At 37.2% G+C, this 14,643-nt stretch overlaps 1 protein-coding gene across 1 annotated transcript; it reads left to right on the forward strand.

Annotated features, from left to right (window-relative positions):
* The first annotated feature begins 237 nt into the window (after nucleotides 1-237).
* On the forward strand, nucleotides 238-11,237 carry LOC142163813 (uncharacterized). The gene is made up of 6 exons (XM_075220958.1): nucleotides 238-1,202; nucleotides 1,629-1,851; nucleotides 2,206-2,679; nucleotides 4,203-4,277; nucleotides 10,503-10,544; nucleotides 10,872-11,237. Exons 1-6 carry the CDS (start codon nucleotides 238-240, stop codon nucleotides 11,235-11,237), a joined length of 2,145 nt encoding a protein of 714 aa, XP_075077059.1.
* Nucleotides 11,238-14,643: the final 3,406 nt, after the last annotated feature.

Consider the following 14,643-nt stretch of genomic DNA (forward strand, 5'->3'; position numbering starts at 1 on the left):
AAGAAGGCCATTGGATGGAGTATAACTGATATTCAAGGAATCAGTCCAGCCATTTGCATGCACAAAACTCTACTGGAAGAAAATAGCAAGCCAGTGGTGTAGCCCCAACAGAAGTTGAAAAAATTTGGAGGAGTTAGTGCACACGAAGATCATTAAATTGTTAGATACGGGAGTGATTTTTCCCATCTATGATAGCCAATGGATTAGTCCAGTGCAAGTTGTACGTAAGAAAGGGGCATGACGGTGGTGAAGAAAGAAGATAATGAATTGATCCCAACAAGAACAATCACTGGGTGGAGAATGTGTATTGATTATAGAAGGTTGAATGATGCAACAAGGAAATACCACTTCCCACTTCCTTTCATTGATCTGATGCTCGAGAAAGTAGTTGGACATGGATGCTACTATTTCTTGGATGTGTACTCAGACTACAATCAGATACCCATTGCCCCAGAAGATGTTGAGAAGACCACATTCACTTTACCGTCAAGTATTTTTGCTTACATGAGGATGCCATTTGGGTTGTGTAATTCACTTGCCACTTTTCAGAGGTGCATGATGTCTATATTCTCCTATCTAAATAGGAAGTGTCTAGAGATATTCATGGATGATTTCACCCTCTTTGGTGATGACTTTGAGGACTGCTTGAAGAATTTGGAGCTTGTTCTTGAACGTTGTGAAACCACTCACTTGATTCTTAACCGGGAGAAGTGGCACTTCATGGTGAAAGAGGGAATTGTCCGAGGACATAAGGTGACTGCACATGGCATTGAAGTTGATAGAGCTAAGGTTGATGTAATTGCTAGGCTCCCTCCACCGACTTTTGTGAAGAGCATAAGGAGTTTCTTGCGACATGGTGGGTTTTATAGGAGGTTCATCAAAAACTTTTCCAGCATTACCAAGCCGTTGACTGCATTGATAGCGAAGGATGTCGAGTTTGTTTTCACTGTGGAGTGCTTAAGAGCATTCGAATTGATAAAAGAAAAGCTTGTGAGTGCTCCTATTATGGTGACATCTGATTTGAGCCAGACATTTGAGATAATGTGTGATACTAGTGATGTAGTTGTAGGGGCAGTTTTGGGGCAAAGAAAAGATAAGATGTTTAGGCCAATCTACTATGCAAGCAGGACGTTGAATGATGATCAAGTCAACTATACCACTACTGAGAAAGAGTTCTTTGTTGTGGTCTTTGCTTTTGACAAGTTTATATCATATCTGGTGGGGAGAGTAAAGTGATTGTACACACTGATCACTCAGCCTTGAAATACATGTTGAGTAAGAAGGAGTCCAAGCCGCGTCTGATGCGGTGGGTGTTGTTGGTCCAAGAGTTTGACTTGGAGATAAAAGATAGGAAAAAATCAAGCCACAGATCATCTATCTCGACTTGAGAGACCTCTGGTTGAAACAATTGAAATAAGGGAAGAGTTCCCTGATGAGCAGTTTTTCTCCATTATTGCGGTCTCCGAAAGGCTGCCTTGGTATGTTGACGTAGCCAACCTTTTAGCTAGTGCATGATTTCCTCGTGACCTCTCTCATGATCAAAGAAGGAAGCTTCAAGGTGAGGTGAAAAGTTATTTTTGGAATGACCCTTTCTTGTTTAAACTGTGTGCAGATGGTGTGATTTGAAGATGTGTGCCTGAAGGAGAGATGGCAAGCATTCTATATCATTGCCATGATAGAGCAGCTGGAGGACACTATGGTGGAAATCGCATTGCAACAAAGGTCATGGGAGCCGGTTTCTATTGGCCTACTTTGTACAAAGACGCACGGGCATATGTTGCTGCATGTGACATGTGTCAAAGGGAAGGTAATATTAGCAAGAGGGATGAAATGCCTCTCAACTCCATTCTGGTATGTGAAATTTTTGACGTTTGGGGTATTGACTTCATTGGCCTGTTCCCATCGTCTCATTCTTATGAGTATATCCTAGTAGTCATTGATTACGTATTTTAAATGGGTCGAAGCAATCCCTACTAGGACGAATGATGCTCGGGTAGTGTGTGAGTTCTTACGGAAGAACATCTTTACCCGCTTTGGGACACCTCGAGTGATTATCAGCGACAATGGGTCACATTTTGTGAACAAGCAGTTTGCTGCATTGCTCTCTAAGTATGGGTCACATACAAAATAGGAACCCCGTACCATGCCCAAATGAGTGGGCAAGTTGAAGAGGCTAACTGTGAACTTAAATGAATTCTTGAAAAGACGGTTAGTGCTTCTCGTAAGGATTGGTCTGTAAAGTTGGACGAAGCTCTATGGGCATGCAGAACTGCATTCGAAATGACTGTAGGGACTTCACCATTCAAACTATTGTATGGAAAATCGTGTAACCTACCTGTTGAGATAGAACATAAAGTTTATTGGGCAATTAAGATGCTTAATCTTGATCTTAGTCTTGCAGGTGAACACATGTTGGTGCAGATGAACGAATTGGAGAAGTTTAGACTGGACACATATAAAAATGCGCGAATTTACAAGGAAAAGACAAAGAGGTGGCATGATCGCCTAATTAAGACAAAGGAGTTTCATGAGGGGGACAAAGTCTTACTATACAATAGTAGACTTAGGTTGTTCCCCGAAAAATTCAAGTCAAGATGGATAGGTCTGTATGTGGTAAAACATGTCTCACCATACGACGCCATTGAAATACAGGATAAAGAAGGGAATGAAGGTTTTAAGGTGAATGGGTATAGGTTGAAACCGTACCTTGTTGGAGAATTTTCCAAGCAATCCTCTAGCATCATGATCAAATGAGCCTAAGTGACAGAGTCAAACTGACGACTATAACTCAGAACTACTTCTAACCCTTTTTTTCTTCCTTTTGTAGAATAGTTTAGATAATTGTAGATTAAGATTATTAGAGTTTAGGAGTTTTGGTACTTCTTTGGACAGGTATAAGCATGAATTGGACACAAATAAGTACATAATAGAGTTGGGATGCACACCATGGGTTATAAAGTGAAAAGAAATCGGGAACTCTGAGAAAAGAGGCCTAGTGCACCGCGTGGGGCGTCGCGTGGTGTGCCGCACCATGCCAAAGGGTTGTTTCTAATAAAAAGTATAGTCTCTGAAAAACCCCACTATCGCACCGTGTGGGGCGCCACACCCAGCGATGCGGTAGTGTAAATATTTTTGGCCAGATTTTAAAAAGAAAATTGAAAAAGTTAAAAACAAATATGGACGCCCAGTCCTACTCTAACCCCCGTCTCCCCCCTCTTTCCCCTTTATTTTTTTTACTCTCCTCTCTCATTACATTCTAACTCAACTCCCAAACTCTTTCTTCTTCTCCAATTTCTTCCACACCCACCTCCTATCACTCCCATCCAGCTTCAAGGTAAGTTCCCCCTCTCATCTCTTCTATTTCTTTTAGTGTTTAATTATAGTATTTAGCCAATTTTAATTTAGTTCAACCAAACCCTAGGTAGTTGTAGTTTTGATAAGTTTTTTAGTTACTTTGCTTATTATGGCCGAAAATTGAGCTTAACTTGTGGGGTTTACATTGTTTTTTTGATTGTGGTGGACTTTTGGTATGTATTGGTGCTTATTACATTATTTTGTGATGGAGTTTGGTGGGGGTACCTATATGGCCGAAAATTGGAGGAAATTTTGTGCAAATGTGGAGCATTTTGCGCTATTGTTACATTGTGGTGTTATTGTGGTTGTTATTAGGTGGTTGATTTGTATTGTTGTGTAGTGGTCCTAGACCAATTGAAGTTGAAATTATGAGTTGAACTTTATGAATACAATGTGTTTGATAAAATGCCCCATGACATAGAAGGTGAAGTTGTGCTTAATTAGAGGATATTTGTTATGAGATAATATGATGCTTGGTGATAAGTTTTCTAATGTGTTGCTAGCTACTAATTGGGGTGTCCGATTCATGCTAAGTACTCGTGTAGTGTTGTATTATAACTTCTTAATTTTGTTAGTGGTAAATTAGAACTTCTTATTCTTCTTTTCTTAGTTGCTAGTTTAGATTCTTAATTTTGTAACACTAGTACAGTCTATGGTTATGTTGTTGTAATATTATGTTGGTGGTTGGGTGGGTTGTTGATTCCTTGTGGCGTGCGTTCGATGGGGTAGTCTGAGTCCCTGATATACATTGTACTTGTGAACATGCCAATAACATAAGTGTGGGGTGGTTACCCTTTTTGGTTTTGATTTTTGTTTTAAGTGTTGTAGTTAATTGTGTTCTTGTGCAGGTACAATGTCTCGCCGTCCTAGAAAACGTGCTAACACAAGTTCCTCCGAGGTTGCCTCTAGTAGCCGTAGAGGAGGTATGTGGTCACCTCCCCCCGCCCCAGTCGAGGAAAAAGAGGAGCGCATTGATCCAGATGTAGATATAGTACCAGGTTGCAAGTATGGCATTCGGGTTGTGCCAGCTCATGCTAGGATCTGGTACCGGACCTTTGTTCCGCCAGTGAGCCCCGACCCGAAAGTTAGTATTGATGATGGAAAGCTATCGAGGAAGTACTAGGGGATTTACAACAATATCAGATACCTAGGTTTTGAAAACTTATTCCGTCCCGGTGAGTCGGTGAACGTGAACATGAACATGGTTAAGGAGTTCTAGGCCAACTGGCAACCTAAGGCCAGTTTGGATGCGGTGTACGAGGTGCAGGTGAGAGGCAAAATGATCCCCTTTTCCTCATAGGTGATTGTCACGCCCCTCTTTCTCGCGAAATCAGATTTCGACACGTGACAACTCTTTTAAAGGAAGGTGTTAAAAGAGAGAGTCGCCACCTAATGGGTTTGAGGTGCGTTAGGGCACCTATTTGCAAATAACTCTGGTTTAACCAGTTTGCGTCACCAAAGATCGGGTAAGGGCTCAAATTACCTCAAATAGAAGGTGTTAGGCACTCTTCGAGGTCCACAACTGTGGGTCCTGGCCGAACTTGAATTATATGAATTAGTCAAATAGTCAGAGAGAAAAACAAGAAGTTTGAAAAAACTCATTCTTAGAAAGTCCTTGAGTAAACACAGATAATTGGTTTAAAGACAAGATGTGTGTCTTAAGTTTTTTAGCCTAAAGGATCACCCCGTGCAACATAAATAATACTTCGTAACTCCTTCGAGGTGGGGTATTACCCATATTATTCAGCGGGTACAGACTATCATCTCCTGCTACCCGATTACTATCTTTAAGTTTTTACCTAAAGCGCACTAGTTGATTCTAAACCATGCCCTATGTGTGCACTACTCGTCTCATGCCTATGGCCCAGGAGGCGTTTGGACCTCTATTTTGGATGATTTCTAGACTTAGCTTAGGCTGCTAAGAAATGATAAAAATAGGCGACATACAAAACAAGTTGGACTTCATGTAAAAGCAATTAAGGGCTCAAGTTATCCTCCACACTTAGACAACAAATGCACACGAACAAATTTTCACATTAAACGTTAGACAATATCAAGATTGAGGCAAATTAAAGCCATTAGGCCCTATAGACATGGTTTTTATTTGACCTTGATTTTGAACGTGCAGACAGTTTTGTATGCAAAGTATAATTTCTAAGTGACTACACAGTTGCCTACTAATTACAGGTTATAAGCGATTAAACCTATAGACATGCTATCTAGGTGATTTACGCAGTAGTTGGCAGTGATGACCCTTGGAAATACTCAGAATTACTCAATTTGATCCTATAGGCATGCTTTCTAATAGTGGCAGAGCTAAGCAATGAAACAGTATCTGAAAAAAGTTCAATATTAACATTTTAAGGCGAGTGATATTATCCTATAGGCAGGATTTCTAACAATTAGCGATTGAAACTGATTTTTTATACTTGGCTCCTATAAGCATGTTTTCTAGGTGAGCAGTATAATAACAACATCATATTAATCAATTGAAATTCTATAGGCATGATTCCTAGATGAATATTAGTATCTAATGAATACGCTGCAGTTGTGTACATTGAAAGATTGGTCATTGACACTTTATTTCCTATAGGCATGGTATTTAATAAAACACATAGGAGCAGAATATGTTAAACGAATTAAACACTCAGGTCCTATAGACAGGTTATCTAACAACACATAGGAGCAGAACATGTTGAGTAAATTAAACACCTATAGGCAGGATTTCTACCCGTTCATGCAAATATTAGAATAAACCCATTTTTCCAATTTTACTACCACCCCAATTGTTATTACAGCATTATTAGAGGCCCAATGAATGAATCAAACTCAACCTCGAGTCCACATCGTTTTACAACATTCCAAAAGTCATATCTTTTCATTTACATAAAGCAGCCAGAAACCAGTTGATTCAACAGTAGGTAAAAAGGCAAAGTTGAGCAATTAAAAAGGTGGCAAAGAACCAGGACCCTAGTGTGTCAAAGTTCCCATAGGCTTCAAGAACCGAGGGCAGTGCTCAAACTAGGGAGGTTAATAGAGGATATTCAAGGAATGACTAAGGACCAAATCCTAGTGTGTCAGAGTTCATAAGGGTCTCAATTGGACCCCGAGCAATGCTCACACTAGGTAGCCTTGGCTTTCAGCCTGGCTAAGAATGAGAGCTAAAAAGAGGCCAGGTAACAAGTGAAGTAAACCAAGGTTGAGAGACAAAACTAAGGGATACAGACATAATCAAGTTGCATATATAGCAGATAGTTGAACTAGTCATAGAGTTTAAAAACAAACTTAGCAAAGATTTAGAAAACAGGTTCAACACTTAGTGCATAAACAGTCCTACATTAGCAAAGCCAAGGGAAGAACAAGTTTGCAGGATTGATGAAAGGTATCATACACAGCTCATAATACAAAAGAAAAGGTTAAAATTATACTAAATATAAATCCCAGTGTTATGAAATAATCACACTAATTTGGTGGCAGAACTACATTTAGACATGATGAGAAAACAAATTACTACAACTACTGGTGAATCAGGGGATCAAAAACATGCTAAAGGGGCATATTGATAGAGAACTAGTTGTGATTGACAGGATTAAAGCATGCTGCATAAGCAAGATATAACTACAGAAATTCAGAATAGACTTGTGTCATAGAATAGATATAAATATTCATGTTTTGAACACAATTGACTAGTCGACTAAAGGGGATACAAATTATGCAAGTAAAGCTGTTTACACAATAAGATTGATAGCCCAAAGCAAAATAAAACACCACAGAAATGCTTACAAGTGCAAAGATACCAAACAATAGTAACACATTGAGAAGAATCTAATTTACTCGAATCAAGTTTAGGCATGCTCTGAGCTATCAACATTATGAAGTTAAACGTTAAGGAGATCTAAAAATTGAAGTAAAATAAACAGAATCAAAACAACCCAGAAAACTCATTAAACTAACGAACTTCAGAAGTGAAGACATATGCAAATTGCATATGCATAGGAACGAAATTACAAAGGTTCAGTAACTCACCAGTTAAACGAAAATACAAGAAAGAACAAAAGTCCACAGTGTTCTGAACATTAACGAGAAGCAAGAGAATTTAGTGGCCTTGGCTTTCAGTCGGCCAAGAACCAAAGTATAGAACGAGATAATGAAGAAATAACAGAATAACGCTTTAAATTTAGCGAGATTATAGTGATTCCAAAGTCTGTCTAAAAAGGGGAAAGGGAATGGGTTTATATAGTGGTAATAATCAGCACATAAGTAAGGAAATACAAAAAATCAGACCATAAAAGGAAAGAAGAACACATAAATCAATTTAAAATCAAATTAGGAGAATAAGCCGGTAAACCCTAGTTTTAGGGTAAGTAAGAATCGACAGAAAATACACAATTATTTGGACTCACAGTAGTATATGATGAACATAGACGGAATAACATTCAAAAATCAGGGATTTGAGCCGCTTTTGCTTTGTTTTTGATGAAATCTGCTTGCCATGTTTAGGCAAGCACTATAGGAGAGTAGCCAGTACCAGAAGGGGGTCGAGTATGGTAAGTAATAGCCATGGAATCCCATATTAGGTGGGATTAGGAGAAGATTTAGGGGCCGGCGGCTAGGGTTCTTGAGAGAGGGAGAAGGGGTTGAAAGGATTTAGGGGCGGCGGCTGGTGAGAATGATTAGGGTTAGGGGGTGCTTAGGGTAATTAAAAGGGAGGGAGTAATGTGGGTTGTTGATCTCAGAGATCAACGGCCACGATTAGAAGGGGTCTTGGGTCGGGTTGGTTTAGATGGGTCGCGACTGTGTTAGGGGTTGGGTTAATTTGGTTTGGGGTGGGGGTTATTTGGGCTAGTGTATTAGGTTTTGGGCCATTGCTTGGTCCGAAAATGGGTTTAGAAATTTAGGCTAGTTTTTAAATACCCAATAGTTAACAAAACATAATTTATAAAAGTAATTAATAAAAAAAAATATTATTTGTGCACTAAAATGATTAAAAATAATTACTTAACATTATAAAAGTATAAAAAGTTATTTTTTTGCATAAATAATGTAATTATACATGAATATGGGCTATTATTGCAAAAATATGCAATTAGCCCTAAAATGCAAATATAATTATAAAAATGAAATGAAAAATATTTAAAACATACATGTTTTTATAAATGATAAGTTTAGATGATTAAATCATCATAAAAATAATTTGAAGGATAATTACTGGATATTTATATAATAAAATACAGAAATAAATCGATTTAAAGCCTTTACAAATTATGAAAAATGCTTGTATAGGCTTATAAGCTAAAAATCAGGAGTAGTTAGTTTTTTTTAGTTTTATAGGAATAAAGAATCTTGAGTCACAGTGCTAATTTGAAGCAATTTTCCTTGACTGCATATGCCTTGAGAGTGGTGAGTACCTTAGTTGTGACGCCTAGGATCAGTTCTTGACTCGCAGATAAGTGCATTAAATTGGTTGATTGTGACTCTGCTTAACTGCTTTGACTGGAGAGTCGGGAGAGATTCGATCCTAAGTGAGTTATGTGCCAATGTGAGAGTGAGGTTTGTGTTGATATTCTGTACAAGTCAGTTGATGTCTAAAACTTGCTCCGTGTGTTTGCAAACCGAAATAACAGTCTTGCTCAGTCTAGGAAGTGATATGGGAATTTCTTTGTGATCCAATTATATGCTTATGAGCCGCCTAATTGTTGGGTATCCTAGTTAGCCCTCTTGAGCCTATAATCCTATTTTATTTGGCAACCATACTACAAGCCTGACCCCTTTGTTTGAATTGGCTATATGTTTGAATCGTTTACCTCTCTTGAGCACTTGATATATTTATGAGCTTGTTAAAAGCTAAGTGGCGGCATGGTTGGGTTTTTGAGTGGAACTATAAGAAAGGGGAAAGGTGCATTGTTTGAAAAAAATTGTAAGAGCCACTTATAGGGAATTGAAAAAAGAAGAAGAGAAAATCAGAATCTAGAAAAAAGAAAAAAAAATAGTATTTGTATATATTATAAAGAAAATTATTCCTTGCTAGTGGTGAATCTTGCTTTGTTTGTGCTTAATATGATGTGAAGGTTGGGTTGAAATTTGTGAAATTGTATGTATTAAAGTGCTCAGGGAGGTTTCCACTATATCCATATGTATCCTACCCGTTCCGCAGCCTACATTACAACCAAAATTAAGTCCTACTTGATCCTCGATTTAATGAGCTCAATTAGTAGAGTATTACACTACGGGAAAGTCGATTGTACGTTTTCTCTAGCGCATGAATTGTATTTTTGAGAGTGAGTTAATTCTTTCTATCTAGAGTTCCTATTTGTTCTTGAATTTTACTGCATGTGGAACTACTCTCTATTGTTTGTGTGAGGGCACATGATTTGCGAAGGTAAGGTAAAGTCTTTGACCTTTATGTTAGAGTAAGTGAACAGGTTGTGAAAAATATGTGGTGCTTTTGAGGCGAGATTTGAAACTAGGATGTTATGACATGGTGCTTAGGGCTGGGCATATATCGGGTAAAACCGATAACCCGAACCATTAATTATTTATTGGGTTAACGGTTCGGTAACCGTTTAGAATTTTTTCACTATTGGTTATCGGTTCGGGCCTCGATTTGGCAATTCTGTTATTGGGTTAACTGATAACCCAATAAGGATTAACGAAATTACTACTTTACCCTTAAGTATATATATATGCAGATATGCTAGGGCTTCATTCTTTCCTATTCTTTCTCAGCTTCAGCCGCATTCTTTAGAGTTTAGACTCTTCACTCTTTAATTGCTTCACAGTTCACATTTCTCGGCCGCATTCTTCAGCTTCATCTTCATTCTTCGTGTAAGTTTTTAGTTGCTTCATCTTCATTGTCTACATGGAACTCGTTTAACAATTTCTAGTCAAGTTTAAGTTGGTCTTCCACGTTAAGCACTCCTAGTGGTATGCAAAGGAGTTGTGATGATATGATAATTGTCTATGCTGCTCCAACTAAGTCTTATACTAGGAAATCGTAGAATGAGCTTTAAAAATGAAAAACTTCTGAGAATATTAATTGTAAAATCACAGAGAAAGTAGGTGTAGGATAAAACCAGTATGTATTTTGTTCAGTTGCCTTATGTCTAGATTCTTTTAATTCATTTTTTAAGATTTTGTCATGAAAATAGAACCTTGCTGGTAGTGCATTCACTGATCAAAAGAAGTTACTGGTACTGCAGTGTACAGTCGGTAGTAACACATTTGATTAGTTATATTTGGTGCTCAACTTCTTGAGTAACTCTTAAGAACATTGACTTTTTAAGCTCAAATATGTGCATGTACCTTCAATTTCACAAATGATAAATACTTTGTATTGCTCAGGATATGGAGGTTTTACTTGTGATTGCATTGGAATAACTATGCATTACATTGCTCTTTTCTTTTTCTTGTATTCCAAAGTCGTGTTAACTAATGTGTCAACTCTTTTCAAGCTTTCAATTTATTTTTTAAGATTTTGTTGCCTCGCTGCTTGATTTCTTTTAAATTCAAACTTACAGAGACACAAACGCATGGCTGAAAATATCATAATTGATAAGGTGATTGGTGAAAGTGGATCTTCTAATTCAAATGCGACAGCACAATCTCAATCAGTTCAATCGACATTAAGGAGACAAAGAAAAAAGAGGTCTCCTGAATGGGATCATTTTGACCAAATTATTGATTCGGAAGGAAATCAAAAGGGTGTCTGTAAACATTGCAAAAGAGAATATTTTGCTGATACAAAAGTTAATGGTACGAAATCACTGCTTACACATATGACCAATTGTAAAAAAATACCTTTAGATGTTGCACAAAGTCAATCAAAATTAGCCTTTCAACCTGTTCCGGGGGGTAATAAGGGTGATATAGCTGTTGTTCCTTGAAAATTTGATCAAGAACAATTTAGGAAGGCTTTGTGTTGTATGGTGATTATTGATAAACTTCCTTTCAGCTTTGTTGAAAATGAAGATTTTCTGAATTTTATGAAAGTTGCACAATCTTGTTTTCAAATTTCTTCACGTAGAACTGTGACTCGTGACTGTTTTGATCTTTTCAATGAGGAAAAACGTAAGTTGGTAAAGCTTTTTAAAGATCAGAGAGCTTGCCTTACCATTGATACTTGGACTTCCTTATAACGAATAAATTATATGTGTATTACTGTTCATTGGATTGATAGTGAATGGAAAATGCATAAAAGAATTATCAACTTTTGTCCAATTTCTAGTCATAGGGGTGAAGATATGGCAAATAGTATTATTAATTGTTTGAAAGAGTGGGGGTTACAAAAGATTTTTACTGTCACAGTTGATAATGCTAGTTCAAATGATGTGACAGTGAAGGAGCTTTCTAAGAAGTTAACTAAATGGAGGACCAATTCCATGAATGGTAAGCACCTTCACGTGAGGTGTATGGCTCATATTATGAATCTTGTTGTTCAGGATGGTATAAAAGAATCAGTTGTGTCTATTGAATGAATTAGGCAAGCAGTGAGATATATCAGGCAATCTCCTGCTAGGTGAAAAAAGTTTCAGGAATATTGTGATGAAGGAAATCTAGTTAGAAAATCTTTATGTTTGGATGTTCCTACAAGGTGGAATTCTATATACTTGATGTTGTACAGGGCTATTGAATATGAGAGTGCAATTTTAGAATATGCTGATCATGATATTGGCTTGTCACATCATCTTGAGTTTGTTGATATTGTGGATGGAAGTCCAGCAGGTACACTTTTGAGTAGTGATTGGGAGGATATAAGGGTGGCATGTGGGCTGGGTCCGGTCCTAAGTGGGCTTGGTGAGGCCAGTCCTAAGTGGGCCGGTCCTAAATGGGCCGGTCCTAAGTGGTCCTGGTCTTCACGGGCTTCTTGTTGGAACCGGCCAGGGACCGGGACCACGAACTAATTATCCCAGGTTAAGTGGGCCGGTTCCGGGCCTAAGTGGTCCCAAGTGGGCTTATGTGGGCCCAATGGATACTTTTTATTTTTATTTTTTATTTTTATAGAAGTTAGAAAAAAATGGTAATAACAATATCTAAGGCAATTCCTTGTAAATTATATTATAGAATTGTGACCTAAAGTTTTTAATTTAAATTTAAAGATAAAAATATTTTAAAGAGATATTCAAAGCAATGCGTTATAATTTTATTATAGCATTAAAAAAATATGGCAATATCTTTCTTAGTCTTCCTCCACCCTACAGAATGAGCACAACAAGGTGCTAATACCACCATTGAGAAGAAAAAGAAACTAATCAAGATGTGCCAAAATACAAGTAACATATTAATTTTTTTCATATAAGTTACATGGTATCTCTTACAAATTTCATAAATCCTTCAAGGTCCGGAGGAATTTCCGTTGGTGGTGGCGAAAAAGAAGCTTGGTCATCACCGCTTCCGGGCGAAGCAGCATCCTCCGCAAGTTGAGCTAGCATTTCTTCGTAAGCTTCGTCTACCTCTGATTGTGATTCAGTAAGTCCAAAATTTCTTCTTTCCGAACGGATCCAATCTCTGAAAAGTACTGATTTTTCTAAGCTCTCCCTCATAGACGCTCTATAATCACCGAGTTGAAGTCTTGCTTGACTGAAAGCGCTCTCTGATGCCACTGTTGATGCTTGAATAGTTAAAATGTCTCGGGCCATCCTTGAAAGAATCGGAAAGTGTTTTTTCTTTGTCCTTCCACCATTCCAAAATATTAAAGGAACCGTCGGGATTCACTTCCTCAATTCCCTGTGACAAATAAACTTCAAGCTCATTTAGTTGTGAAAAATCACTAGTACTAGAACCTTGAGAACCCGTGAACCCCGCCCAAGCACTAAGTGTTCTTACTCCTGCAGTTCTTTTAGATGATTGAGAATTAGAAAAAGAAGGAGTTGGAACATTTGGTCTAACATGTTCTAATGCAACTTGATAAGCATTATAAATAGTTTGAACATTTATTTTAATTTAGGCTATTGCGTCCGGAAGTTTAGACAACTCCTCATCTTCAAGTGCTAAACCATTATAAACAGTTTCATACCAAAATTGAGGACCTCCTAATTTGATAGTAGGATTTAACAATGCAGCAACACCATAAATAGGTGGAATAGTGAAAAAATATTTTTTAAATTTTTTTCTCATAGAATCAATAGCAAGTTGATAAATTTCTCCACCCTCTAAAAAATGATCAAACAAATTTGCAAGTTCTGCAATATAAACTAAACAGTTAGAAATAGAAGGATAATATTGCCCAGAAAATTCATTTGTAGCAATATGAATTTTTTCTAAAAAATCTACAAGCATTTTAATATTAGCCCAATCCGCATTTGTAAGGTGCTCATCATCATCACTTACATGAGCATTAAACATTGAGTTTATGGGGGGTTTTATATTCATATGCAACAACTAAACTTTCATACATGTAATTCCATCTAGTTGGACAAGGTTTAGGAACCTTTCTTTCTCTTAGGCCAAATTCATCGCATCTTTTAAAATATTCTCTAAGTCTACTTCTACGGTTTGAATAAAAAATCCAATTAAGAGCCATTTTAACCTTTTCAATTTCAACATTTAAAATTCGCATACTATCACCCACAATTAAATGGTAAATATAACAAATACATCTAACATGAAAAATGTTACTAAATGCAGGACTTAGTGTAGTGGTAAGAAAGGCTACAATATTTGTATTACTAGTAGCATTATCCATTGAAACTAACATTATTTTATCACTAATGCAAAAATATCTACAAATATTCGTAACCGTGCTAGAAATAAACTGCCATGTGTGACGTGAATTAATTATTCTATAAGCAATAATGCGCTTTTGCATTATCCAATCCTCATCAATCCAATGACTGGTAACAGTAAGGTAATCACAGTCATTACCACTTCTACCAATATCAGTTGTAATAGCAACACGACAATTTATATGAGTAAATAAATAGCGCAAATATTATTCATATTCATATTTATATTTATAAATATCGCTCTTTACGGTTGTGCGAGGAAAACCTTTATAAGAAGGATTATAAACTTTTTTAATATAATGCACAAAGTGAGGGTTAGAAGGAAAACTATAGTGTAAGCACATAACAGTAACCATTTTTGCCAATTCTTCCCGATCTTTTTTTGGATCATAATATAAAATACCACCGATAATAGTGTTAATTCCCGGTTGAAATTGATTTGAGCCGGTACTAAGGTCAGCCTGACTAGGTGCACTTGTCTCCTCGGTCAAAACTTTCATACGAAAATATCTAGCTTTATCTTGAGGGTGTAGCAATATGTGTCTAGTCAAACTTCCCGTTCCCCCCC

This window comes from Nicotiana tabacum, chromosome 9 (genome assembly GCF_000715075.1).
Source record: "Nicotiana tabacum cultivar K326 chromosome 9, ASM71507v2, whole genome shotgun sequence".
NCBI lineage: Eukaryota > Viridiplantae > Streptophyta > Magnoliopsida > Solanales > Solanaceae > Nicotiana > Nicotiana tabacum.

Excerpts from the sequence above, each read along its gene's own strand:
- LOC142163813 (XM_075220958.1), top strand. The coding sequence starts at position 238 with ATGACGGTGGTGAAGAAAGAAGATAATGAATTGATCCCAACAAGAACA. Across the intron at positions 1,852-2,205 it reads TGCCTCTCAACTCCATTCTG|ACGGTTAGTGCTTCTCGTAA; the intron begins GTATGTGAAATT and ends ATTCTTGAAAAG. Across the intron at positions 4,278-10,502 it reads CTCTAGTAGCCGTAGAGGAG|AACCTTGCTGGTAGTGCATT; the intron begins GTATGTGGTCAC and ends TCATGAAAATAG.